At 42.5% G+C, this 26141-nt stretch overlaps 1 protein-coding gene across 5 annotated transcripts in view; it reads right to left on the reverse strand.

The window, feature by feature from the left end:
• Positions 1-26141, reverse strand: part of tfcp2l1 (transcription factor CP2-like 1) — a 55788-nt gene that overhangs the window by 12490 nt on the left and 17157 nt on the right. For 2 of the 5 annotated variants that reach the window (XM_068034897.1, XM_068034899.1), the window contains exons 3-13: positions 23672-23748; positions 21816-21921; positions 21219-21325; positions 19246-19398; positions 15850-15960; positions 13366-13454; positions 11135-11183; positions 10931-11024; positions 9008-9098; positions 8133-8239; positions 2514-2656 (exon numbers count right to left, since the gene is read on the reverse strand). In XM_068034897.1, the coding sequence (XP_067890998.1) occupies positions 2514-2656; positions 8133-8239; positions 9008-9098; positions 10931-11024; positions 11135-11183; positions 13366-13454; positions 15850-15960; positions 19246-19398; positions 21219-21325; positions 21816-21921; positions 23672-23748 (1127 nt within the window). Of the gene's footprint in view, positions 1-2513; positions 2657-2677; positions 7913-8132; positions 8240-9007; positions 9099-10930; positions 11025-11134; positions 11184-13365; positions 13455-15849; positions 15961-19245; positions 19399-21218; positions 21326-21815; positions 21922-23671; positions 23749-26141 lie in introns of those variants that run through there. The other 3 variants (XR_010975299.1, XM_068034900.1, XM_068034898.1) reach the window with 2 other exon arrangements.

Genomic DNA, 26141 nt, shown 5'->3' on the forward strand with positions numbered 1-26141 from the left:
AAACAGCAATATGATAATGACCAGATAATCTGTTTTGGTGATGTTGATTGAGGGATAAATTTTGGCCAGGACACCAGGGAGAATGCCCCTGCTCTTCTTCAAAATAGTTGCATGGGATCACTGACATCCACCCAAGCAGGCAGATGGGCCTCTGTTTAATATCTCATCCAAAGACAGCACCTCATACAGTGCAGTACTCCCTCAAGGTATCAGCCATTATTTTTGCACTCAAGCCCTGAACTTAGAACCTTATGACTCAGACACAAGAGTACTACTAACTGAGACACAGCCATGCCTGGCCACCTAATACAAGTCATAGAGTTATACAACAGAGAAACAGGCCCTTCGGCCCATCGTGTCCATGCCAGCCATCAAGCATCTAACTATTCTAATCCCATTTTCCAGCATTTGGCCCATAGCCTTGTATGCTATGGTGCTTCCAGTGCTCTTCTAAATACTTCTTAAATGTTGTGATGGTTCCTGCCTCTGGCAGTGCGTTCCAGTAAGGACTTGTAAGATTTTGTTTCAGGGGTTTTGGTAGATGCAATGAAGTTTTAAAATTGAAAATGGAGACATTTATGGTTTAAAAAACTTAAAATTTAAAGATTTTGGGTTCTGTTTTTAAAAGTGTCAACTTGTCCTAAAAAACGTTAATCACAAAAAATTCTGCCAGGTTTTCAATCAACTTGACGGCCTAACACAATATACTTGCTTTAGGAATCAAATTTACTATAATACGTCATCAGACGCATTTTAAGAGTTTTGCTCCATATTACGGAGGGACAGTATAGCAACTGCTCCAGCTGTTTCTAAATTGGTGCAGTTGGTTAGCATTCACTCCACCCAGATATTAAAAACTGTAAAAGCCATTTAGTTGTAAAAGTAGCCCAGGGTAGAGGGGTGGGACTGGGAATTCCCAGTTTAAAATAGCTAAAGCCTTGCCCGCAAGTGAAGCTGGCTTCTGGGTCTTGCACAGCTGGCTGGAATCAGAAAGTGGGGATCTACTAAGGTCAGTAGCAATGAAGATTAACCAGGTTTTTCCAGGCTCCATCCATAGTGAATCCCAGGAAGTTTGCAACCGCATGTTGGGAGCTGGAACCAGAAGTGCAGGTCTTAGCACAGCAGCTTTCATTGCTACTCTAATCTGTAACTACATTCATTTTTTCAACTAAGATTGCATCTTTAGCTAATAGGGAATGAGTAGGACTAAGCAGCAATAAATCTGATCTCAACCCACTCTATGTGAATATGAACCATTTTCCATATACGGCACACAATTACTGCACAAAAGCTCATCTTATTTTAGTATTTTGTGGCATTCCAAATGAGGCATGAAATACATTCATTCTTCCACACCCATTTTTGCATTCCTCACAACTCTTTCTATTGCTTCACCAGAGGCTTTGTAAGCTAGGGACCAAGAACCTAGCAATAAATTGTTAATATCTAACTGGCACATTTAATTAGGCAGCAGTCTGAAAGCCTACTTTAGGGAATACTTTACAAATCCAAATCTACTCAATGGAATTTGCTTCAACTCTACGACAAACACTGGAGCGGTTTTATAATCCAAACTGGTAAAGCAAGTTACCACCAACGGCCATTAAGAGAAGCATTCAATACACGGTGTGGGTTCAATAAATTCACTGTTTTCTGTCATATGTAGTTTACCACCAAAATGCACTTTTTGGTATATAATAAATCTCCTTTAGTGACAACATATCAAGAATAGATAGCTATAGCTACCATATAATGTAAATAACTTAGCTTTCCTCATCCAGTATGTTAAAATGCCAAATCAACATATTTACCTCAACAAATACCTGCTAATCGCTGAAGCGTACTGTACCCAATTTCACAATCATGCGACTTACAAGATGTTGTGTAAAGTAATGTTTATATTGAGATTTTGGAAACTCCAGTATGATAATCATCTAATAGGCCTCAGTTTAAACTCTACTAGGGGTCAAGGATAGATTTTCTTTTTAAATTTGAGGAATGTAGGGTGGCAAGCCAAGTCACCTTAAATGGGACATCACCATGATTATGAAGGAGAGTAAACACGATTAATGAAGTAAACGATTCGGTGATACGAAGTTTGATTTTTAAAGATCTGAAGATTGAAGAAAGAAGGAAAGGCTGGGAAAGATGAAAGCAGTTCACAGGGTTTAGCCCATGAGCGGAAAGGGAAAAGGAAAGGCAGGTGTGGAGGAAGGAAGGAAGGAGGGAGGAAATGAAGGACAAAGGAAAGCAGGAAAGAAGGAAAAATGAGAAAGGAAGTAAAAAAAAAATTTCAGTTTCCTATTCAGAAGTGCAAATGTTAAAAGAAACATGCTGGCAAGGGAACAGCTAATGCATGGACCTCCCAATCTGGGTCCAGATTGATGCTATTCAGGAGTATGAAAACCCCATTAGAAGATTCTAGAGAAAGAAAACTTTTTTAAAAGAAAAAGTCAAAAGGTTGACCGTCGTCTCAGCTGCCATTCTGTGCATGGACCTCTCTTGGATCTCACCTCATCACTGACAAGCACGTGGATCCCACTGGGTCCCTGTCTGTAGATCTGGTTAATCTGCTGCGGAGAAATGCTGTACAGATTTGCTATTTTCTCAGTTAATTCTATCGCTGTCAGCTCTTCCAAAAAGATTGCATGGTATACTGGAGGAAACCGGGAAAAAGAATTTCATCACATAAAAAGCAGTTCAAATAAGAAACACATTAAATACTTGGATTTCCTTTCTTCCTCTTTGCTCCCCACTTCTCCTAATGGTGCCGTCTCATGTTGACGCATGATAGTGTGGGTGCGGGGAGACCTCCACAGAGTCATAGAATGGTTACAGCACAGAAGGAGGCCATTCAGCCCATCGTGCTCATGCCAGCTCTCAGCAAGAGCAAAGCAGCTAGTCCCACTGCCTTGCGCTTTCCCCAATGTCATGCAAAATTTTTCTCTTCAGGTATTGATTCAAATCCATTTCGAAAACCACAATTGAATCTGGCTCCACCACACTCTCAGGCAGTGCATTCCAGACCCTAACCACTTGCTGCGTAAAAAAGCTTTTCCTCATTTTGCTGTTGTTTTTTTTGCCAATCACCTTAAATCGGTGTCTTCTGGTTCTCCATCCTTCCGCAAATGGGATCAGTTCCTCTCTATCTACTCTCTCTAGACCCCCCATGATTTTAAATGTCTCTATCAAATTTTCTCTCAACCTTCTCTAAGGAGAACAGCTCCAGCTTCTCCAATCTATCCACGTAACTGAGGTCTCTCATCACTGAAACCATTCTCATAAATCTTTTCTGCAACTTCTCTGAAGCCTTCACATCCTTCCTAAAGTGCAGTTCCCAGAGTTGGACACAATACTCCAGTTGAAGATGAAGGTTCATCATAACTTGCCTGCTTTTGTACTTTATGCCTCTATATATAAAGCCCAGGATTCCATTTGTCTTTTTAACCACTTTCTCAACCTGTCCTGCCACCTTCAACAATTTTTGCACATATACCCCCAGGTGTATCTGCTCCTGCAGCCCCTTGAGAATTGTATCCTTTATTTTATAATGCCTCTCCTCATACTTGCTACCGAAATGTATTCCTTCACACTTCTCTGCATTAAATTTCCTCTGCCACTTGTCAGCCCATTCCACCAACCTGTCTATGCCCTCCTGTTCCTCAAAGTGTAAATGAACTATCCCTTTCCATATACTAGTACCTGCACCTCATGGAATTATACAGCATAGAAGGAGGCCATTCAGCCCTTTGTGCCTATACCATCTCTTTGAAAGAGCTATCCAATTAGTCTGACTTCCTTGCTGTCTTCTCATAGCCCTTTCAAGTATATATCAAATTCTCTTTTGAAAGTTATTATTGAATCTGCTTCCACCCACCCATTTAAGCAGTGCATTCCAGGTTATAACAACTCGCTGAATAAAAAAAGTCTCCTCATTTACCTCCTAGAAACAGTTGCTCCATATCTGCTCTATCAAAACTCTTCATAATTTTTAACACCTCTATTAAATCTCCCTTTAACCTTCTTTGCTCTAAAAAGAACAATCCCAGATTCTCTAGTCTCTCCACGTAACTGAAGTCCCTCATTCCAGGTGTCATTCGAGTAAATCTCCTCTGCACCCACTGCAAAACCTTGACATCCTTCTTAAAGTCTGGTACCCAGAATTGGACACAATATTCCAGCTGCAGCCTAACTACGGATTTATAAAGGCTTAGCATAACTTCCTTGCATTTGTACTCTAAGCCACTATTTATAAAGCCCAGGATCCCTTAATGCTTTTTTTAACAGCCTTCTCAACGTGTCCTGCCAGCTACAAAAAATTGTGTATGTGATCTCTCTGTTCCTCTATCCCCCCCTTAAAATTGTACTCGCTTTAAAATTGTATCATTTAGTTTATATTGCCTCTCCTCATTCTTCCTTCCAAAATGTATCACATCACACTCCTCCACATTAAATTTCATCTGCCACGCGTCTGCCCATTTCATCAGTCTATGTCCTCCTGAATTCTGATACAATCCTCCTCACTGTTTAGTATATATCTGAGTTTTGTGCCATCTGCAAGTTTTGAAATTGTACCCTGTATACCCAAGTCCAGGTCATTAATATATATCAAAAACAGCAGTGGTCCGAATACAGACCCCCGGGAGACACCGTTGTATGCGTCCCTGCAGTCTGAAAAAACGATTCACCACTACTCTGTTTCTGATTCTAAGCCAATTTTGCATCCATGATACCTTTGTCCCTTTAATTCCATAAATGCCAATTCTGCCAAAAAGTCCATTATGTGGCATTTCATCAAACAAACACCTTATGAAAGTCCATATATCAACTGCACTACCCTCCCCACTACTTCATCAAAGAACTCAATCAAGTTTGCCAAGCACGATTTGCCTTTAACAAGTCAATGCCGGCTGTGATTTTTAAACTGTTTTTTCCAAGTGACAAGTAATTTTGTCTGGATTATGGACTCTACGTTTCTCCACTACCAACGTTCAACTAACTGGCCTGTAGTTACAAGGTTTAATATCTCTCCCTTGTTTTGAACAGGGTGCAGCATTTTCAACCCTCCAGCCCTCTGGTAACACTCCCATATTCAAGGCAGTTTGGAAGATTGTGGCAAGATTGCAGCATCTCATTCAGGCCAGGTGACTTTTCCACTTTGAGTGCTGGCAACCTTTTAAGTATCTCCTCTTTATCTCGTTTTATCCTATCTAATTTCTGTACCCCCTCCTCCTTTACTGTGGCATTGGCAGCATCTTCTTCTTTTGTGAAGGTAGTTGCAATGTACTCAGTTAGTACCTCAGCCATGCCCTCCACAGGAGGATTTCCTTTTTTGAGCCCTAATCAGCCTCACCCATCCTTTGACTCTTCATATGTTTATAAAATACTTTAGCATTCCCTTTTATGTTACCTGCTAATCTTTTCTCATACACTCTCTTTGCCCTCTTATTTCCTATTTTAGTTTTCCTTTGCATTCTGTATTCTGCTTGATTCTCTTCTGTCCTATGAACCTAAATTTTTTCTTAAGCCTCCTCTCTCAGTTTCAATTTAGTCCCAATAGCTTTAGGCATTCCGGGAACTCTAGCATTGGATGTCCTTCCTTTCCCCCCTCATAGGAGTGTGTTTAGTCTGTACCAAAATGTCTCCTCCTTGAAGATCTCCCATTGCTCATTTACTGTTTTACCTGTCAATCTCTGACTCCAATTTACCTGGGCCTAATGATATTGTGATCGCTATTTCTCAAATGCTTTCCCACTGATACATGCTCCACTTGCCCCATTCCATTCCCCAACATGAGATTCAGCATTGCTTTCTTCCTCATAGGGCTGGAAACATTCTGATCAAGAAAGTTTGCCTGTATACGCTTCAGGAATTCTGCCCCCTCCTGGTTTTTCCCAATGCTATATTAGGATAACTGAAGTCCCCATTATCACTATATTGTTGTTACATCTTTCTTAAATATACTAGAAAATTTGCTCCTCCTTTCTCCCACTATCTGGTGCCTATACAATGCAGTGTAACAACTTCTCTTCTGCTCCTTAACTCTAACCAAATAAATTCTGTTCTTGAACCCACAAGCACATCACCCTATTCCAGGGATGTAACAGTATATGTGATTAATACTGCCACCTCCTCCTCCCTTACTTCTTTATTCCTCCTGATGACATTGCATTCAGGAAAAGTTCCCATTCCGGCTCACGTTTGAGCCAGGTCTCCTTTATAGCAATTATAGCATAACCCTAAAGCAACTTGTGCCTGCAGCTCAACAACATTATTTGTCATGCTCCATACATTTATACACATGCTCTCCAGCCCCGCCTTAGTCTGTGTTTCATTTCTCCCCTGTCTGATCCCTTCTCTTTCTGGACTACTCTAATCTAATGCTGTTTGGCTCTCGCAATCCTCTATGCACCTTGTTTCTCCTCCCTTATGCTTCAGACTGGTTCCGCTCCCACTGCCAAATTAGTTTCAAACCTCCCCCACAGCACGAGTTAACCTCTCTGTGAGGACATTGGTCTCAGTTCTCTTCAGGTGCAACCTGTCCACCTTTTGTTGGTCCTCCAGTACCAGAAGTGGTCCCACTGCTCCAGGGATGTGAACACCTCCCTCTTGCACCATTTCTCCAGGCATGCATTAATTTGCTTTAGCCTGCTGTTTCTATACTCACTAGCACATGGCACTGGAAGTAGTCCAGAATTACCACCTTTGAGCTCCTATTCTTTAGTCTCCTCCTTAGCTCCTGAAACTCCACAGGATCCCAACTCTTTTCTTTCCTATATTGTTGGGTCCATCGTTGGCAGTTCTCCTGCCCCCAATCCCACAGAATGTTCTTCACCCATTCAGTGACATCTTGTTCCTATCCTCACAATCCCTGATCCCTTTAATAAAATGGCTATTTAACCAGCTCTTATTTAAAAGCAACGCATTAATACAACATTAATTACTTCTGCTGGAAGTCCATTCCACAAATTGACAAAGGGAGAAATTCTTCCAAATCTATAGTCTTGTTCAAGAACTGCTAATCTGGTGCTTGTCCTCAAAATGCAATTAAAGCCCAGGTTAAATATTCTGCTCACCCTCACACTGTCCATCTTCAAAACCTAAATCATGTCCCCCTAAATCTTTTCCCTTTATAGTTTAAATTAGGCTCTTTAAGCCTCTTTCCACAACTCAGAAAGCCAAGCCCCAGCATCACCTCACTCTTTTCTGAACTTGCCAATCCAAAGTTTTTGTTAAAACATTACTGCCTAAAATTAAAAACAACGGAAAATATTCTGTGACCTTACGAAGGGGCTGCACAGTGTTAATCATTCATTTCAACTTATAAGCAAATGTCCTTGAAACACATTCCAGCTCAGTTAACCATATTGTTAACATCTGCTTGTATCTTCAGTACAATCAGTAATCACACCCAAATCCTTCATGTTCACTGGATATCTTCAGTATAGTCAATAAATACACCCTTTCACCCTTGCTAAAAGATCACCCATTCATTCTGTACATATGGCTCCTATTGTTATGAAGTATCTTAATTTCACCAGTCTATACTAAAGGACTTGTGCCATTCCTTAGCCCATTCACTTAATTGGTGAAGATCTCTTTGAATGTCATCAAGCTCCTTGTAATGCTATCAATGTCCTTTTCAGCAGATAACTAGTAATACAGCTTTGAGCATTGATGAATATTGTAATCCCAGTGAAAGTGTTCATTGCTGGAGTTGGAAGGGTGCCCTGCTACATCCTACCACACAACTGAGTCTCTTCCCATGTGAGACACTGTTATCACAGCAGTAACTGGGTCACTGCCATTGTAAAAACAAACTAACCTCTGCAAACAGGCGCTTCTGAGAACATTCTCTTCTTTTTGTTCATATGCTTTGGCATAGTTCGGAAACTGAAGCAAATCCCCAAATCTGAAAAAAAGACCGTTAGGCTTTGCTCTGGAAACTAAAGCAAATCCCCAAATCTGAAAGCAAGACCGTTAGGTTTTGCTGCGTTGTCAGGCGATTGGGGGGGGGGGGGGGTGGGGGGGAGGAGAGTTTATTTTTCTATGAAATAGCTTATCTTCTTCAGGGTCTGTCAGGCTCTCACAAAGGCTCTTTCCTCCTAAAACATACTAGTAACAGAACTCACCATATGAACTGTCAACTCCTCCCCTGCTCTCCTGCTTCTGTTGAGGATTCTCCTGATTCTGCTCAGGTTCCTGACACACATAGATGGTCAGTTTTGGATGCACATTTCTGTAAGTATGAATACCAGAAGTATAGTAATTAATGTCACTACTCTAAAAACCAAAGTTCATTTCATATTGTATGGATAATAATAACAGATATATCCTTATAACATATTTTAAAATGGGAAGCCTGATTAACTACAAAGATATCAATTTGCAAAATATTTTTTGTTAAAGCAGCACTGCAGATAGTTTGCTAAGTAATGTGCTGAACCTCAGCCTTGCTTCAATTACACAGTGACAAATAATACATTATGGATCCAGATCAACCCCCAGGTATGGGATGGCACTACTATTAAATAATGCTCATCTCCCCACCACCACACCCCTCCCACCCCCACCCCCACCCAGTGAAGAAAAGTTGTCAAAGAGACAATGTAAACCAAAAGTGCACACACCATAAAATAGAGAAATTGGCAAATAGATTTTAATTCACCTTTACCACCTATCCTGGTACAGTGCCTGGTTTTCAGCAGTGGTGTACAGAGAAGGAGGGGAACAAAAAATGTCAATGGAACATTGAATGTTGTGAAAGCATTTGCCAAATGGGGGACAGTGAATAGGTCGCCATAAATGAGGTTAATGAAAAAGTAGCCTTTCAAAAAACTGGTGTAGACACAAATTGGGACAGAAGAAGTAAGACAATTGTGATAGTACAATTGGGAGGGAACCACTCACAATGAAGGACTCCAATTCTATGCTTCAACATTGCTTGTTTAAAAGATAGGTTTTACAATAGGGAGAAGGTTCTGGTGCAATGTCTTGTGTGACTCACCTTCCATTGATGGCATTGAAAAGTCTGATTCCATCAGCAGGACCACAAATCTGGATCAGGTCTTCTTTAGACATTTTCAACAAGTCTGCACCTGAGGAATTCATTAGAACATGCATGTAAGCATGCAAACTGCGAAGAAGTTAAAGGCATGTTATGTGTGGTGGAAGTCTGTCCCTGGAAGTAAATGCAAGTTTATGTAAGGTTAATTGAATGGAGCATACAAAGATACTGGATTAAGTAGGATCTTGTGCAACAGTTTAACTTTCAGTAAGGTGGACAACAACTTCGAGAAGCCCGTGTATATATTATGCATCATTACATCTCGTCCCTAAAGCTGTTGTTTCCACATAATAGACTTTTCATAAACCTTCATCAAAGTCACACAAGAATTCCAGTATAGAGCATTGAACAGTACAAAACAGAAAATGGCATCTGATGAACTCTATATCGTAGCAAGAACCTTCATAAAACCAGAATATTTTTCCAGAATTAAAAAAGTCCCTAATTACCAATGACCTTCTAACACCTGTACTGGCTGTGTAGCATGTTGACATCTCCAACCCTAGTACTTACAGAGAAGACAAGAAGCAGAGTCTAGGCTTTTCTCTCCTATCCATAAGCAAATCAAAACTGGTTGCAGAATTAATTCTTGGCATTAGGTTGGGTAGCAATGAGACAGTGAATGTTAATTGTATATCAATTGGGGGGTAATTATATTCAGGTGGCGGGTTATTAATTGGAGACTCATTTGTGCTCATATATATATAGGAGCATCTGAAATTGTGGTTGCAGGCTGAAGGCGCACAATATGTAATGTGTCTTCGTAAATAAAAGATTATGGGCTGGATTTTATGCTGGAGATGGGGCTCCTGGCGCCAGGCCGAAAAGGCTGGGGGAATCCCCACCTCTGCCTTTCCCATCCCCCACCCGCCTCCCCCCCCACTCCCCCCCCCCCCCCCCCAGCCCCCACCACCTTCCCGGAACGATCCTCTGGTCTTTTTTGTCAAAGTTTTAGGAGGCAGGTTCCCTGTCCCTTTAAAGACTTTAAAGGGACGGCAATCCTGCCTCCAAGAGCTGCTGGCCAATCACAGGGCTGGCAGCTCAGCAGCGTCACTGGGGGCAGTGGCCATTGCCAGTACTGCAGAGGCCTTGGGCCCAGGCCCAGCACGGAAATCCCGGAGAAGAGATAGGTGAGGCGGAGTCACCAGGGCCAGTCCGGTAAGGCCCAGCAAGGGAGTGTGCGGGGGTGGTCTTGCAATCCAGTGGGAGGCGAGTTCTGGGGGTGGTGGGGGAGGCAGGTGAACTGGTTCCTGGTAGGGGTCCTCCATGGGCCACAAATTTACCACGAAGGAGGGACCATCATCCTCTCCCCCAATGCCTGCAGAGAGGGCACCTCGTTTTACAAGGTTTCCTCCCCGCGTGGCCATGGTCCCCCCCTCGCCGCTGGTAAGATCCCAGAAGCAGCAAGAAGAGGTCCTTTATTGGCCCTTAATAGGCCACTTAAGGGCCTCAATTTGCCTCTGGCCTATCCTGCCCCCGGGAAGATCACTGGGCAACGGGGAGGCGACGGGCCCTCTGCCCTGCCACCCATCGCGATTCTCCGTGCCCACCCCGACCCCGCCTCCAAACCCGCCTTGCAGAGGCCTATGTTTAAAAACGAGGCTCCAGAGTTCTACCCTTCACCGCTTGGTGATCTGAGTTCTAGCAGTGAGGCTATGACTTCGATGATGTGTCTGCTTACTGTGTGGAACAGAGGGATAGTTAATAAAAGGAAGTTTAAAAAACGAGTGAGAAAACTGTTCTAATAATTAATCAGTTTCTATCACCCAAGTTACATTTTTGGATATCAGGGATCAAGCACTGTGGGCCTTGAGGGTTTCACAAGCTTCAAATAATTCTAGTTTTTTTAAAAACATAGCTCACCTGAAAAATTGAAAAATAGCTGGCAGAATGCCGAGAAGCGGTTACTGTACAGCCAGTGCTGTGCATCCTGGATCGAAGCCGTGGGCAACAGGTACTGCGTTGCAAAAAGAATAGGAGGTCTTTAATTAAAAAGTAAACATATAGTGCAGCAGATATCCTACAAAAAGAAAAGCACCACAGTAACACAATCTCACAACTACTTACATCTGTGCTCAGAGGCAATGGCTCCTCTTGGCTTGTTGGTGACCAGTTTCTGAAGTTACGCAACCAGAAAAAAGTTTGTAAGTGTCGATGCAGCTATGTTAACACATTGCAGGCAAAGCAAATAATACAAACTCATCTCAAAGGGTGTGGCTAAGGAGATTTGAGTAAGATCTAGGATCTAAATATCCTACATGATATTCCAAACTGAAAAACAAGAATTCAGAAACATTATATGTAAAAGGCTCAAGGATAGGGCACTATGGAGATTAACCACATTGATAAAATGAATCATCTCTCCATTAGAATGATATCATTCAATGATTAACAACTAAAATTCAAAACAGAGATGCTCCCTCAGTGGTTTAGTGTAGTACTGAAATGTGGCCCACTAAGTTGGCAGGTTTAATCTCCAGTATATGCTAAGTTAGCAGCTCTCAGGCAGAATAGCAGTAGGGTTGTAACAATTGGACACAACACAGTTGGACTTTTTTTGGCAGGGGGGAGTGGGTGGGGCAGGAGGAGATCAGCCAGCCTTTCTGCTCCTGTTTGACTGTCTCTGCTGGAAAGAACAATATCCTGGTCTGGATGAGGACAATATCTAACTCAGCTGTGGTGCCCTTTATCATACTGAATAGCTTGCCAAGACTCACTGTCTGGGTTCTAATGGTCATTGCAGAAGGTTCTGGAGAATGGCAAAGGTTTCTGAGGATGTAACCCAACAAAATTCAAATGCCTTCAGTCCTGATGGGGTTGGGGGAGTGGGGGGTTGCGTTGGGGGAGGGAAGAGTCAAAACTAACCCAAAAAGAACAATTGTCTTGAAGACTGTTTTTGGAGGCTGCGTGAAGTCTGAACAATCTATGCAGCCAAATTAAAAGGAAATCATTAGTAATGACCAGGACAATGCTGGCACTCCTTTAAAGTATGAAGGGGACGGTGAGGGTTAGGCTTAGGGTTACTTATTCAAATCTGTCTAGTAAATTGCAGCTGCAAATAAATCAGCCAACATTCACAGGCTGCCTTTACACATAGGGGCCCCTCCAAGCAGTATCTTTTTCTAAGACAGGAAGACAAGTTTATGGACCCTTCTATCTCCCCTCCATCCTGTGCCAAAAGTTTGTCAAACTGTGACACAGTAGTCATGTCAGAAGACAATGCAACGTAGAACCCCAAGCTGAGATCACAGTTGCAAAGGCAAAGATTAAAGTGGTCTTGAGGATCTCCAATTATGCTGAATTTAGACTATGGGCTGAATCTTACAGACCCCCCAACGTCGGGGGTCACAGTTGTTGGGGGGAGGAGGGGGGGGGCGGAAAATGTCTCCGGAAGAGGGCCGCCACACACTCCAACGCCGGGAAGGCCTGACCTGATATTGCCGGCAGCGGCGAGGCCTTGTGGCGGCCCCCCTCGCCGCTCAGTGACAGCACCGCCACTGAAATATTTAAATTAATTAAAATCAATGAATTAATGAGACCTATGTTCCAGGCGTCTGTCCCGGTGAGATCTTCCCACCGCTGGCCAGTACTCCCAAGTCCAGCGAACCGAGGTGGAATACTGGTGGGGAGTGAGGAGGAGGGAAGTTTCTCTCAGTGCGGGAGCACAGGAGAGAGAGGGGAGTGGGTCAAAGTAATATCATTGGTGTAGCAGATGGTGGGAAGGGTTACAGTTTAAAGTTTATGTACTTTGGTGTGGGAAAGGTCAGGTGGACAAGGTATGTGTTTTGAAGATGGAAGAGAGCAAGTAATTAATTTAATTGTTATTGGGAGGGTGGGAGAGGGGCAGAATAAATATATTTAATTTTTTTATTAAATGTCTTTTTAAATATTTAAATGGAACGGTGGGGCTTGACGCCCTTTAAAAATGGCATCAGTGCCTGCGCACAGACAGCTGACGCCACTTCTGCGGATGGACAGACTGCCCCCTCCACGTCATCAAGGGGCAGCCCAACCTGGCTATTTAAATGAGCCGCTGCGCTTAATACTGTGGCGGCTCCGCGACGTGCGACCCACGCGGGCGGGCTGCCATTGTTTTTGTCGCAGGAGTATAAATTTCAACCCTATGATTTTCCTCCAACTTTATTCCTGCAGCTGCCCACATCCAGCAACTCATTCATTGGAGCCAGATTGTTGAAATAAGGACATTGATTGCTTAAACAATTCTGGCACTCCAAATCTACAATCTCTCATGGCCAAGGAAGGGACAAGGGGGATTGTGTAGAGAATGTGGTACATACCCTTCACTGACACTAAAGCTGACAGGCAAGCTGTGGTAACCTATGGAGGGAGTATTACTAACGTATGAGGCATCAGGCCATGGAGAGCACTGCAAAGAAGAATGAGGAGCATAGTTCAGTCAGCATCTCTCAAAATACAGCATTGCATTAATATTCTTTTATTATAATGTAAAAGCAACAGAAAACAAGACTTCTTTTCCTCTTGTGGGTCACGCGTAGAATGTGATGATTAACCCTGCAACTGCTGCAGTATTTTTGTGTACAAAACAAAATTAAAAGATATAAAACTTTATAAAGAGTAGAGGAGCTGAGAAATTTACGGGTTTAGATATACAAAACGTTAAAGACGGGGGACAGTTGATAAAGTTGCAAAACAAAAAAATCAGAAGGGATCTCGGGTTGGATAAATAGGGCCAGAATACAAAAACAAAGAGGTAATGTTAAACATGTAAAAAAAAGTTGGTTCAGTTGAAGTTAACAGTATCGTATTGTTTTGGGTGCCCTACTTTAGGGAGGATATAAAGGCCATAGAGAGGGTACAGAGGGGAGTTAAAAAGATGAGAAGTTTCAGTTATAAAGAAAGAGAGACTTGCATTTATGTAGCACTTTTCACATCACTGGTGGTCTCAAAGCACTTTATAACCAATGAAGTACTTTTGAAGTGTAGTCTCTGTTGTAATGTAGGAAAGAATGCAGAGAAACTTGGGTTCTTTTCAACAAAAGAGAAAAAATTAAAAAGCGATCTGATAGAGTTGCTCAAAATTATTTAATTGTTCATAGGATGTGAGCATCGCTGGTAAAGCCAGAATTTACTGCCCATCACTAATTGCCCTTGAGAAGGTGGCGGTGAGCTGATTTCTTGAACCGCTGCAGTTCACGTGGGGTGTAGGTACATCACAATGCTGTTAGGGAAGGAGTTCCAGGATTTTGGCCTAGAGACAGTGAAGAAACAGTGATATATTTCCAAGTCAGGATGGTGTGTGGTTTGCAGGGAAACTTGCAGGTGATGGCGTTCCCATGCAGCTGCTGCCCTTGTCCTTCTAGGTGGTAGAGGTCACAGGTTTGGAGGTGCTGCCAGAGGAGTCTTGATGAATTGCTGCAGTGCATCTTGTAGATGGTACACACTGCTGCCATTGTGCACCAGTGATGAAGAGTGATTTATGGTGGTTGATGAGGTGCTGATCGAGAGGGCTGCTTTTTCATGGATGATGTTGAGCTTCTTGGGTGTTGTTGGAGCTGCATTCATCCAAGCAAGTGGACAGTATTCCATCACACTCCTGGCTTGTGCCTTGTACATGGTGGACAGGCTTTGGAAAGTCATGAGGTGAGTTACTCTCCCCAGAATTCCTAGCCTCTGACCTGATATATAGTCATGTAACTTTCTTTTCTCCTCTATTAACTATTAACAAATAGTTAATTTGTTGTTGGTAAAGATACCTGGTTTGTTCTGTTTTACTCTGGGGGGATTAATAAAGTGTTTAATTTGGCTAATTTCCAGTAGATAGGAAAACTTTAATAATATGCTATGACCTGTGGAGCAGTGGGACTGAATTGACAGTGCATTACTCCCGCCTCAGTCATAACAATATACATATATATAGTCTGGTCCAGTTAAGTTTCTGGTCAATGGTAACCCACAGAATGTTGATGGTGGGGGATACAGTGATGGTAATGCCACTGAATGTCAAGGGGAGAAGGTTAGATTCTGTCTTGTTGAAGATGGTCATTGCCTTGCACTTGTGGCACGAATGTTACTTGTCACTTATCAGCCCAAGCCTGAAAGTTGACCAGATATTGCTGCATGAAAAGTATTACATACCAAATTAAGAACTTCATCGATTCATCCTGATGCATATCGCAATAAGTATTGCTGCTTAAAGATATGAAATGATTGCAATATGTACATTCCACTCCCAGTCTGGCAATTACACAAAATTATTTTTTCATTAAAAGGAACCAACATCAAATTATTATTAGATTACCTTTCATAGATCCAAAATAAATCAATGTTAGCAGGCTGAACATGAGCTAGAAGAAAGAAAATACCAGTCCTAGCAGCAAATAGCCACGTATAATGCACTATGACTCCAAGGTACACATGTCTCTTTAGAATTGAGGGAGATGTAGTTCGGTTTTGAAAGTCTCTCGTTGCTATTAATCAGATTTTATTTTTTTTTAAAGTTAGTAATTTGATGCTGATGGGATGGCTTTTCACATATTAATGCTCTTATTAGAAGAAAACACTGCCAGGAAAAGTTGCCACAGAGAAAATAAGTGCACAAATTCAAGAAACATATTTGCTTTTCTGTCAGCACTGAAAACTTAAGAAGCTACAGAGTCTACCAATAATCATTGTATCATGTCAACAGCAGCTGACAGAAAGGTGTTGATTGGGTTTGCAAGTTTATTGGAATATAAATTCAAGTGTGTCCCTGTCTCAATTTCAGAGCTTTCACAATCTAATTCCTACAAGAAAGATCTCACCTCTGTGAGGATTGTTGTATCGTACTCATGTTGGTATTTTTCTCTTTCTTGGACCGTTCGCTTTTCTATCTTTTCCCTGTCGGTTTTCTGTTTTCGATCAGCTCCCTTAGGCTTTAAAAACACGCACCCATTACAACCCTATTCAAGTTTTTCAGGAATCAAGCAGCTAGTCAAACTTCTATCATTTCAACACACGAAACAGCAAAACAAACAAGTGCAAATCATAAGAACATAATAGGAGCAGGCGTAGAAGTAGGCCATTCGGCCCCTCAAACCTGCACCGCCATTCATTAAGATCATGGCTGAATTGATTGTGGCCTTAACTCCACTTTCCTGCCTGTCCCCATAACCCTTGACTCCTTTGTAGATCAAAAATCTGTCCAACTCAGCCTTGAATATATTCAATGGCCCAGCTTCCACTGCTCTCTGGGGAAGAGACCTGCTGAGAGAAGAAATTCCTCCTCATCTGCATCTTAAAAATGAAACCCCTTATTTTGAAACTGTTCTAGTTCTAGATTCCCCCACGAGGGGAAACATCCTCTTAGCATCTACCCTGTCAAGCCCCCAGCAGAATCTTAGATGTTTCAATAAGATCACCTCTTATTCTTGAAAATCCATTGCGTATAGGCCCAACCTTTCCTCAAAAGACCACTCCTTCATCCCAAGAATCAGTCTAGTGAACCTTCTCTGAACTGCTTCCAATGCAAGTATACCACTTCTTAAGTAAGGAGACCAAAACTGCACGCAGTACTCTAGGTGTGGTCTTACCAATGCTCTATACAGTTGTCGCCAGACTTTGCTACTTTTATACTCCATCCCCTTTGCAATAAATGCCAACATTCCATTTGCTTTCCTAATTACTTGCTCTACCTGTATGCTAACTTTTTGTGATTCATGTACTAGGACACCCAGATCCCTCTGTACAGCAGCATTCTGCAGTCTCTCTCCATGTAAATAATATTCTGCTTTTCCATTCTACCTGCCAAAGTGAACAACCTCACATTTTCCCACATTATACTCCATCTGCCAAATTTTTACCCATTCACTTCATCTATATCTCTTTGCAGACACTTTGGGCTGGATTTTAAGGAGCCCTCGATGTTGGGATCTGTGGTGGGTGGGGCCCTAAGATGGCCCCGGATGAGGCTCACCACGGTCTTCGACGCCAGCAGGGCCGGCCTGATCCTCCAGGCGGTGGCGAGGCACTGTGGCGGCCTTCCCGCCACTGGGCGACGGGACCACAATTTTAATATTCAAATCAATCAAATTAATTCATTTAAATTTACTTACGTCACCTCTTGATGGCCCGCCGCGATCTTCAGCCCGGCAGCTGGCACTCCCGCGCCTTCGGATCCCCGTCCGGGGAAACGAGGCGCCACACTGGTGGGGAGGGGGGGATGAGGTAAGTTTATCAGTATGGGGCGGGGGACGGGACATGTCATGGGTATAGAGGATGGTGGGAAATGGGTTGTAGTTTAAACTTTGTGCAGTTTGTGGGGAAAAGGTCAGATGGTAAAGGTAAGTGTTTTCGGTGGGGAGGGGAAGGGTAAATAAATTAATTTAATTGTTATTGGGCAGGATGGGAGAAGGGCAAAATAAATGTATTCATTTAATTTTATTCCATCTATCTTTAAATATTTAAATAAGCCGGAAGGGCTGACAGCCCTTTAAAAATGGCATCAGTGCCTGTGCACAGCTACTGACGCCATTGACGGAGACGGACAGCCCACCCCCTGCTCGTGATCGGGGCGCGGGGGGCAGGTCTCCCTGGCTACTTCAATGAGCCGCCATGCTTGAGATCGTGGCAGCTCATTGGCGTGTGGCCCGCATGGGCAGGTCGCCATATTTGTATGGCGAGCTTATTAAATCCAGCCCTTTGTGTCCTCCTCACAACTTGCTTTCCTACCTATTATGCGCAAATTTGGCTACAATAAACTTGGTCCCTTCATCCAAGTCCTTAATATAGATCGAAAATAGTTGAGGCCCCAGCACTGATCCCTGTGGCACTGCACTAGTTACAGTTTGCCAACCTGAAGATGCCCCATTTATCCAGATTCTCTGTTCCTTGTTAGTCAATCCTCTATCCATGCTAATATATTACCCCCAACACCATGAGCTCTTACCTTGTGCAGTAACCTTTTATGTAGCACCTTATCAAATGGCTTTTGGAAATCCAAATACACTACAGCTACTTGTTCCCCCTTATCCACCCTGCTTGTTACATACTCAAAGAACTCTAATAAATTTGTCAAACATGATTTCCCTTTCATAAAACCACGTTGACTCTGCCTGATTGCATTATGGTTTTCTAAATGCCCTGCTAACAATTCCTTAAAATGGATTCTAGCATTTCCCAATGACAGACGTTAGATTAACTGGCCTATAGTTTCCTGCTTCCTGTTGTGCCTCACTCCACCCCCCCTTTCTTGAATAGAGGCGTTACGTTTGCAGTTTTCCAATCCACTGGGACCGTTCCAGAATCGAGGGAATTTTGGATGATTACAACCAATGCACCCACTATCTTTGCACTTCTTTTAAGATCCTAGGATGTCCAGGGGACTTGTCAGCCTTTAGTCCCATTAGTTTTCGAGTACTTTTTCTGTTGTGATAGTGATTGTTTTAAGTTCCTCCCTCTCTTTTGCCTCTTGATTTTCTGCTATTCTTGGGATGGTTTTTGAATCTTCTACTGTGAAGATAGATACAAAATACTAGTTCAACATACTTCTCACCCAGTTGAATTATAAATAAAACAAAAAGTATCCAACCGTTTCAGTAACATTTCTGTAACTATATACTATAAAGTGGATTCAAGGTCCGATTAGACCAGTTTCTGGAAAGAGAGAAATGGCTGAGGGGTTTGATGAGTTGTGGTTGATCAAATAAGAGAAGCTGGGTTGGCACAATGGTCTTTTCTAATACAAACTCTTATGATTTTAAGTGAGGTATGTAGTGTATTTAGGCTTTTCAAGGGAGTGATGGGCAATCTAAGAGACTTAATATAACTGATAGCTGCCATTCTGAAATTCCTGTCACAATTCACTAGTCAATAGTGCCTGTGAACTAGCTGTTGAGAAGTATGCAACATTTTACAGCGGGGTGGGGCGGGGTGGAGGGGGTGGGGTGGGGGGGATGCGGGGGTGGGGGGGTGGAATCTTGTACCTCATCGCTGTTCAACACAGCAGACATTGGGAGCTCACCATCCAATGCAAATGTGGGTACACACCTTACTGAGGCAGACCAGCATGAATATGATTGCCGACAGGACAAAAAAGGAGCAAGAGGCAAAGAGTTGATTTAAAAATGAGTTTGTTTTCAGCTGATCATCAAACTGTTCTGACAATCACCTTCAATATTCACAATTAACCCATGACAGACAATGTACTACTTAGTCCATACCTTGAACACTTTGATCTGACAACTTGCGGAATGCAGGTGTTCTGTATATTCACCATTCTCATTTTGTTTGAATGTGTCAATCTGAATCCTGAACGGAACTCCCTTCTCCCCACCATGCTTCCTGGGGGTGAACTCAGTACTGATACAATGAACCTAAGATAAATATTTAACACATTTTTAAATGTTCCCCTTTCTTATATTAATCATTGGTGAGGCCACATCTTGGTTGTTGTATTCAGTTCTGGGCAGTTACTTTCAGACACTGATTCACAAGCTGGCTTCAGAGAAAAATGACGAGGATGAATCTGAAACTTGTGGCCAAGACACAAGCAGACGCTCAGAACCGACCTTGTTTTCAATAGGGAAGAGACAATGGACAGAAGGCATTTTTTTATTTTATCATGGGATGTGAATGTCGCTGTCAAGGCCAGCATTTATTGCCCATCCCTAATTATCCTTGAGAAGGTGGTGGTGAGCCGCCTCTTTGAAGCGCTACAGTCTGTGGGGTGTAGGTACTACCAACAGTGCTGTTAGGGAGGGAGTTCCAGGATCTTGATCCAGCGACAGTGAAGAAATGGCAATATATTTCCCAGTCAGGATAGTGTGTGACTAGGAGAGGAACTTGCAGGTGGTGGTGTTCCATCGAACACCTGCCCTTTTGCTTCTAGGTGGTAGGTGTCACGGGTTGGGAAGGTGCTGTCGAAGGAGCCTTGGTAATTTGCTGCACTGCATCTTGTAGATGGTATACATTGCTGCCACTGTGCGCCTGTGGTGGAGGGAGTGAATGTTTAAGGTGGTGGGTGGGGTGCTGATCAAGCGAGCTGCTTTGTCCTGAATGATGTGGAACTTATTAAATGTTGTTGGGGCTGCACTCATCCATCACACTTCTGACTTGTGCCTTGTAGATGGTGGACAGGCATTGGGGAGTCAGGAGGTGAGTTACTCGGCGCAGAATTCCCAGCCTCTGACCTGTTCTTATAGTCACAGTATTTATGTGGCTGGTCCAGTTCAGTTTCTGGTCAATGGTAACTCCACCCCAGGATGTTGATGGTGGGGAATTCAGCAATGGTTATGCCGTTGAATATCAAAGTTATACTCTCTCTTGTTGGAGATGGTCATTGCCTGGCACAAATGTATCTTGTCACTTATCAGCCCAAGCCTTAATATTATCTATGTTTTGCTGCGTGTGGGCACGGAGTGCTTCAGTATCTGAGGAGTTGCGAATGGAACTGAACTTTTTATTTATTCATTCATAGGATGTGGGCGTCACTGGCCAGGCCAGCATTTATTGCCCATCCCTAATTGCCCTTGAGAAGGTGGTGGTGACCTGCCTTCTTGAACCGCTGCAGTCCATGTGGGGTAGCTACACCCACCTGTTAGGAAGGGAGTTCTTTTTTTATTGACTTCGTAGCGGTTAGATACAACTGAGTGGCTTGCTAAGCCATTTCACAGGGCATATAAGAGTCAACCACATTGCTGTGGGTCTGGAGTCACATGGAGGCCAGACCAGGTAAGGACAACAGATTTCCTTCCCTAAAAGACATTGGTGAACCAGATGGGTTTTTACAACAATCGACAATGATTTCATAGTCATTATTAGATGAGCTTTTTTTTCAAATTCCAGATCTATTAATTAATTGAATTCAAATTCCACCTTCTGCTGTGGTGGGATTTGAACCCATGTCCCCAGAGCAATACCCTGGGTCTTTGGGTTACTAGTCCAGTGACAATACCATTATGCTACTGCCTCCCCATGATCCAAGGATTTAAAACAAACACTGAAAGGTGTAAATATCAATTGAGTTAACAAGCTAAGTAGCACTGTGAGTTCAGAACTGGAAGGCACGGGCATCAAATTAATAAACTTAAAGCAAAACTAGATATTATAGCTCCTCCAGTTTCCCCTCTCACCCCACTATGCATTTAATTAGAGACCATGATACACCACTATAGCACCGAGGTTCTCATTTTACCTGAACAAAAACAGAAGTCCTTTTGGTAGGATCCCAAAGAAATTCAATAGTATTTAGTTGTGTCGGATTTGCTCGTGGATCCAAGATACCAACTGACAGAGGTATGTCTGTGAAAAGTTACATTTTATAATCATTTTAACGATTATTTTCATGGCAATGGGCACAGGATATGCTCCTCTCTTTCCCCTGCCATGCCAAATAAAAACAGCTTTCACAAAAAATGTTTTTGCAGGGACCGCTGAGGGTTTCGTATCACAAGCCCCCAACCTCAAGTCAGGCATATGGTGGCATGACAAATCCCCACCAAATTTTAACTGATAATTAGCATGTTGTTAAAACTGAACACAGGGCTGCCTTTTTCAGAGAAATATTCAATATTATGGTCACAGTAAGCCCTTGAAATATCTAAATGTTAGGGTAGGTGGTGCTGTGTTATCTTACTGCTCTGGTTAAATTAATCCTATTAATACAGGATTTAGTTAGCAAACAAACAGTCACACTTGCATTATAAACTCAGCTCCCGACTGTAGCTGTGGTGTTGTCCCCAGGTTCAAGCAGCAAATTATTTTTGAAGCAATGTAACGAAAGTCTGCTCACCCATGTCCAGAATGCGGTCTCCTGGCCGGCTCCATCTCCAGCCCTCCAGCTGCTGGTGTTCGGTGTACTGCAAACGGCGATCATGGAAAACTACACGGATAATGCTCTGCAAGACAATCTACAATTAACTGGAAGTTGTCACAAAGGATTGGGAAATAGGCAGCAATATGAAGAACTCAGAGACTAAGGTCTGGTATATGGAATTATACTCACTATGTTTCTACTGGCACAGATGTACTACATATTTCAATCCTTCTCACCCTCCACCCACACTCTTTTGCTGGATCTCTTCTACTTATGGAAAGCATATTGTTTTATGAATTTATAAATGGGAAACAATGGGATATAGAAGTGACATTCGCTGTTTTAATGCATATCCTACACCCCATTGCTTGGGATGTCTTGTGCAATACTGTACATCTGCCTGGGACAGCAGATGGACTATTTGCTTCTCTATCTTTTGTCAATGCATTTGGAGCAAGGGATATAGGAAAGAAAAATACAAATAATCAAAATCTAAGAATAAATAAGGAATTCTGGATAAAGGAGGAATCTAAACAGCTCAAAGAAGACTGGGGAATGGTGGAATGAGTCGATCAGTGCTTTATGTATTAGTATTCCTCAGGAAAACCTTTAGCAACCCTAAAGTATTCCTGATGCATAATCCAAAGAAACCCCGGATTTTGCAGGGATTTTTGATGGCGAACTGCCAGCATTCGTCCTCATTTCCCCTCCTAATCTGACTGCAACTTCAGAATTTAGGACGAGCGCAGATTAATGCAGAAATCCTTAAACTGTGGTCTGTCATTCACTGCTCTGCCACAGACTGAGCTGTGCACCCACCTGCCCCAGAGCCACAAACATTGGAATCAGTTGATGTGAGGAGAACTCCCCATTTTCCACTCTCACATCACTGTTAGAAACCCCATGAAAGGTTAAACTTTGTTCCATGAGGTGTGACTGGGTTTTTAATGGCAATCTGAGCAATAACTATTGCTGAACAACACATCTGGCCCTGAAAAAGTAATTTTATATTTGTGGAGTATTGTTAAATGCCTCCAGTAAGATTAATTACCAATTTTGTAAAACTAATTTTTCTAAAAACATTTTTTCATGTATTTCAGCTTCTACCTTCACCCTAAGTGTATGTCCCAACCTTTAATTTGCTGTGTGTAAAAGTCTTAAAAAGTGATTTGGTTTTAGTGCTTTTCATTTCCTGCTTGGCGACTTGCTTCATGATATTATTGCAGCTCCCTGCTGGGAATCCCCAGTATAGAATGCTGCAATCCACTGCATGGTGAGAGAGGATAATTTCTCACCACAGAAATCACTAGGTTTCTCAGTGAGGCTTTCTTTGAAGTCTGCTGTGAGAGCCCTCGCTTCGCCACTGACTGAAAAATCCAGGCCATTAGGCTATGAAAATAGCTCAGCCTTAATATGTTACCATACAATCTACCAGACTTGTTTTTCTTTTCAGAGGGTTAACATTTTGGGGATAGGGGAAAGGGGGATAACAGCATGGCACAGTAATAACTCAATTCTAGCTCAATTCAGCAGTAAACTGTTGATGAAACAAAACGGAAATATATCCTTCTACACCAACAAATATAGTGAGCATTAAAAAAATTACAGGTTAATGTAACCCTGTACAACCTAATCACAAGGATTACTGCTGAATGACTGCTACACTGTGTTCTGATGACAGATCACAGACCTGAAACATTAACTCTGTTTCTCTCTCCACAGATGCTGCCAAACCTGCTGAGTATATCCAGCACTTACTGTTTTTATTTATGACTGCTACATATGCACTTTCCAAATGTAGAATGGCTGCCTCCGATCCTGCAAGCTCTTACCTTTATATATTTGTCAATTATTTCCTGACATTCTCCTGGTTTTCTGTTGTCAAGCATACGGATTTCATAAGATTGGCCTAGTTGGTGAAAGAACAAAATGTTGTTTATGTTTATGTTTAGAGATATAACACTGAAACAGGCCCTGCGGCCCACCGAGTCTGTGCCGACCATCAGCCACCCATTTATACTAATCCTACACTAATCCCATATTCCTACCACATCCCCACCTGTCTCTATATTTCCCTACCACCTACCTATACTAGGGGCAATTTATAATGGCCAATTTACCTACCAACCTGCAAGTCTTTTGGCATGTGGGAGGAAACCGGAGCACCCGGAGGAAACCCACGCAGACACAGGGAGAACTTGCAAACTCCACACAGGCAGTACCCAGAATTGAACCCGGGACGCTGGAACTGTGAGGCTGCAGGTACACTACTCCTTAATTAGAAATGACCGAATTCACGTTATTCCAGTTACTTGAAAATGTAAATTATTTAAGCACTAAATTTCTCACTTTCCTATGTTACTCATCTCAAATTTCTGAATAATTAAATTTTATGAAGTGCAAAAATCAAGATATAAGGAGTTATCTATTCCCCTCATTTGCATTGGGGCACAGAATAAAGCACACTCCAGATAAATCCAAAATCAATTTGAATTAGATGTGATAATGTAGGTCTCCGTCACAAGTGGAATAGATTCCATATTGTTATGCTAAAAGCAAAATACTGAGGATGCTGGAATTCTGAAATAAAAACAAGAAATGCTGGAACCACTCAGCAGGTCTGGCAGCATCTGTGAAAAGAGAAGCAGAATTAAAGTTTCGGGTCAGTGACCCTTCTTCGGAACTTCGGAACTTCTTCGGACTCGAAGAAGGGTCACTGACCCGAAACGTTAGCTCTGCTTCTCTTTTCACAGATGCTGCCAGACCTGCTGAGTGGTTTCAGCATTTCTTGTCCATATTGTTATGACCAGGTGAGAAAGAGGTCTAGGGTTCCCTTTCAGCCTTCACCTGGTCTTACCATAACAGGGTTTAATTTTAAACACATCTTGTTTTTAGCTCCCCCTTGGTGAATCCTTGTTCACCACTTTCCAATTATAAAGCAAAGAAACCAGCACAAACAGGCTTTCTTTGGTTTAAAGAAGAAATGTTGAAATTTATTAAACTTAAACTCTAATTCAGTTGATGCCTATGGATAGACAACTCGCCCACACTAGCATGCATACGCGATACACACATGCAAAGACAGAAAAGAGAAGAAAAATAAAGTGGAAAAGTTTGAGGCAATATCTGAAGAGTTTTTGTTACGGTTCTTCGAGCTCACTGTCGAGTCCTTGACTGTAGGTAGATCTTGCTTTTTGTTGGGGCCCAGTATTCTTCTTAAACCTTGTTCGCTGTAGGAGACTTTTCTCTCTTGGGGTTCATGTGTCTTCAGTGGATTCAGAGGCTTGTAAGAAAGAGATGGGAGCAGACAGGAGAGATCTTTTCAGTTCAGGAGTAAACAGACGCTCTCAGTTCAAACCGTACAATTCAGAAAAATCCAGGTTGCCAAGCAGATGAGTCATGTAACTAACTGGTCTGATCACATCTTGGATTGTATTACCTTAGCAGTCTCTGGAATGCTGCTCTTGCACACAATACCTGGTGATCAAGGTCCATTGTGAGTTGAATGTGTCAGGGAATGGTCCTTTGTCTATCCAATCACCATCTGTTAATATGCAAATGTCTTTTCCAGCCCCGGCTGATCTGTTTAACAAGTTCATTCTTCACTCCAGTAACAGTTTAAAATTAATGTTCATAACAAAATTAATGTGCCTCATTCTTGGCAGGTGGGGGCCTAGCATGACACCTCCACACCCAATGGAATGAAATGCGATTTGAGGAAAGACAAATTTCACTAAAAGAGTCGGGAGAAACTATAAGATACAGAAAAAAAACATACATTTCTCTCATTCATTCCCATTCATTCATAAATCCTAAAACTTATTAAAGTCGCCCCTTTTTGACATCCCAATAAACATGTGGTTCTTTTTTGGGGAGGTTTCTCTTCCATTTGCCCATTTCCATGGCTGTGTAGGGTCTTTGTTCCTGCGGAGGAAATTTTTTTTCAGGCGAGTCATTGATGGGCGGGTCTATCCTGAACTCTCCTTCAGTGCTTTGCTGAGTCATGCAAAGGCTTTTGACTTTAGGGGGATGGTGGTTTTCTTTTTTCTGACTGCAGGGAGGATTTTTTACGAATCTCTCCTTTGTTCTCTGGGACACTCCTGCCTGCATGTATTTGTGCAGACTCTACTGCACTCCACTGTGGCACTTTGACTATGTGAGGCATCACCCTCTCAGTTTCTGTACCCCCAGATGAGATATATCCCAAGCTGTTATGTGGGGCAAGGGAAGAGATAGCAGGAGCTCTGACACAAATTTTCAAATCCTCTCTGTCCACAGGAGAGGTACCAGAGGATTGGAGGA

This window comes from Heterodontus francisci, chromosome 7, assembly GCF_036365525.1.
Source record: "Heterodontus francisci isolate sHetFra1 chromosome 7, sHetFra1.hap1, whole genome shotgun sequence".
NCBI classification, from domain to species: Eukaryota; Metazoa; Chordata; class Chondrichthyes; order Heterodontiformes; family Heterodontidae; genus Heterodontus; species Heterodontus francisci.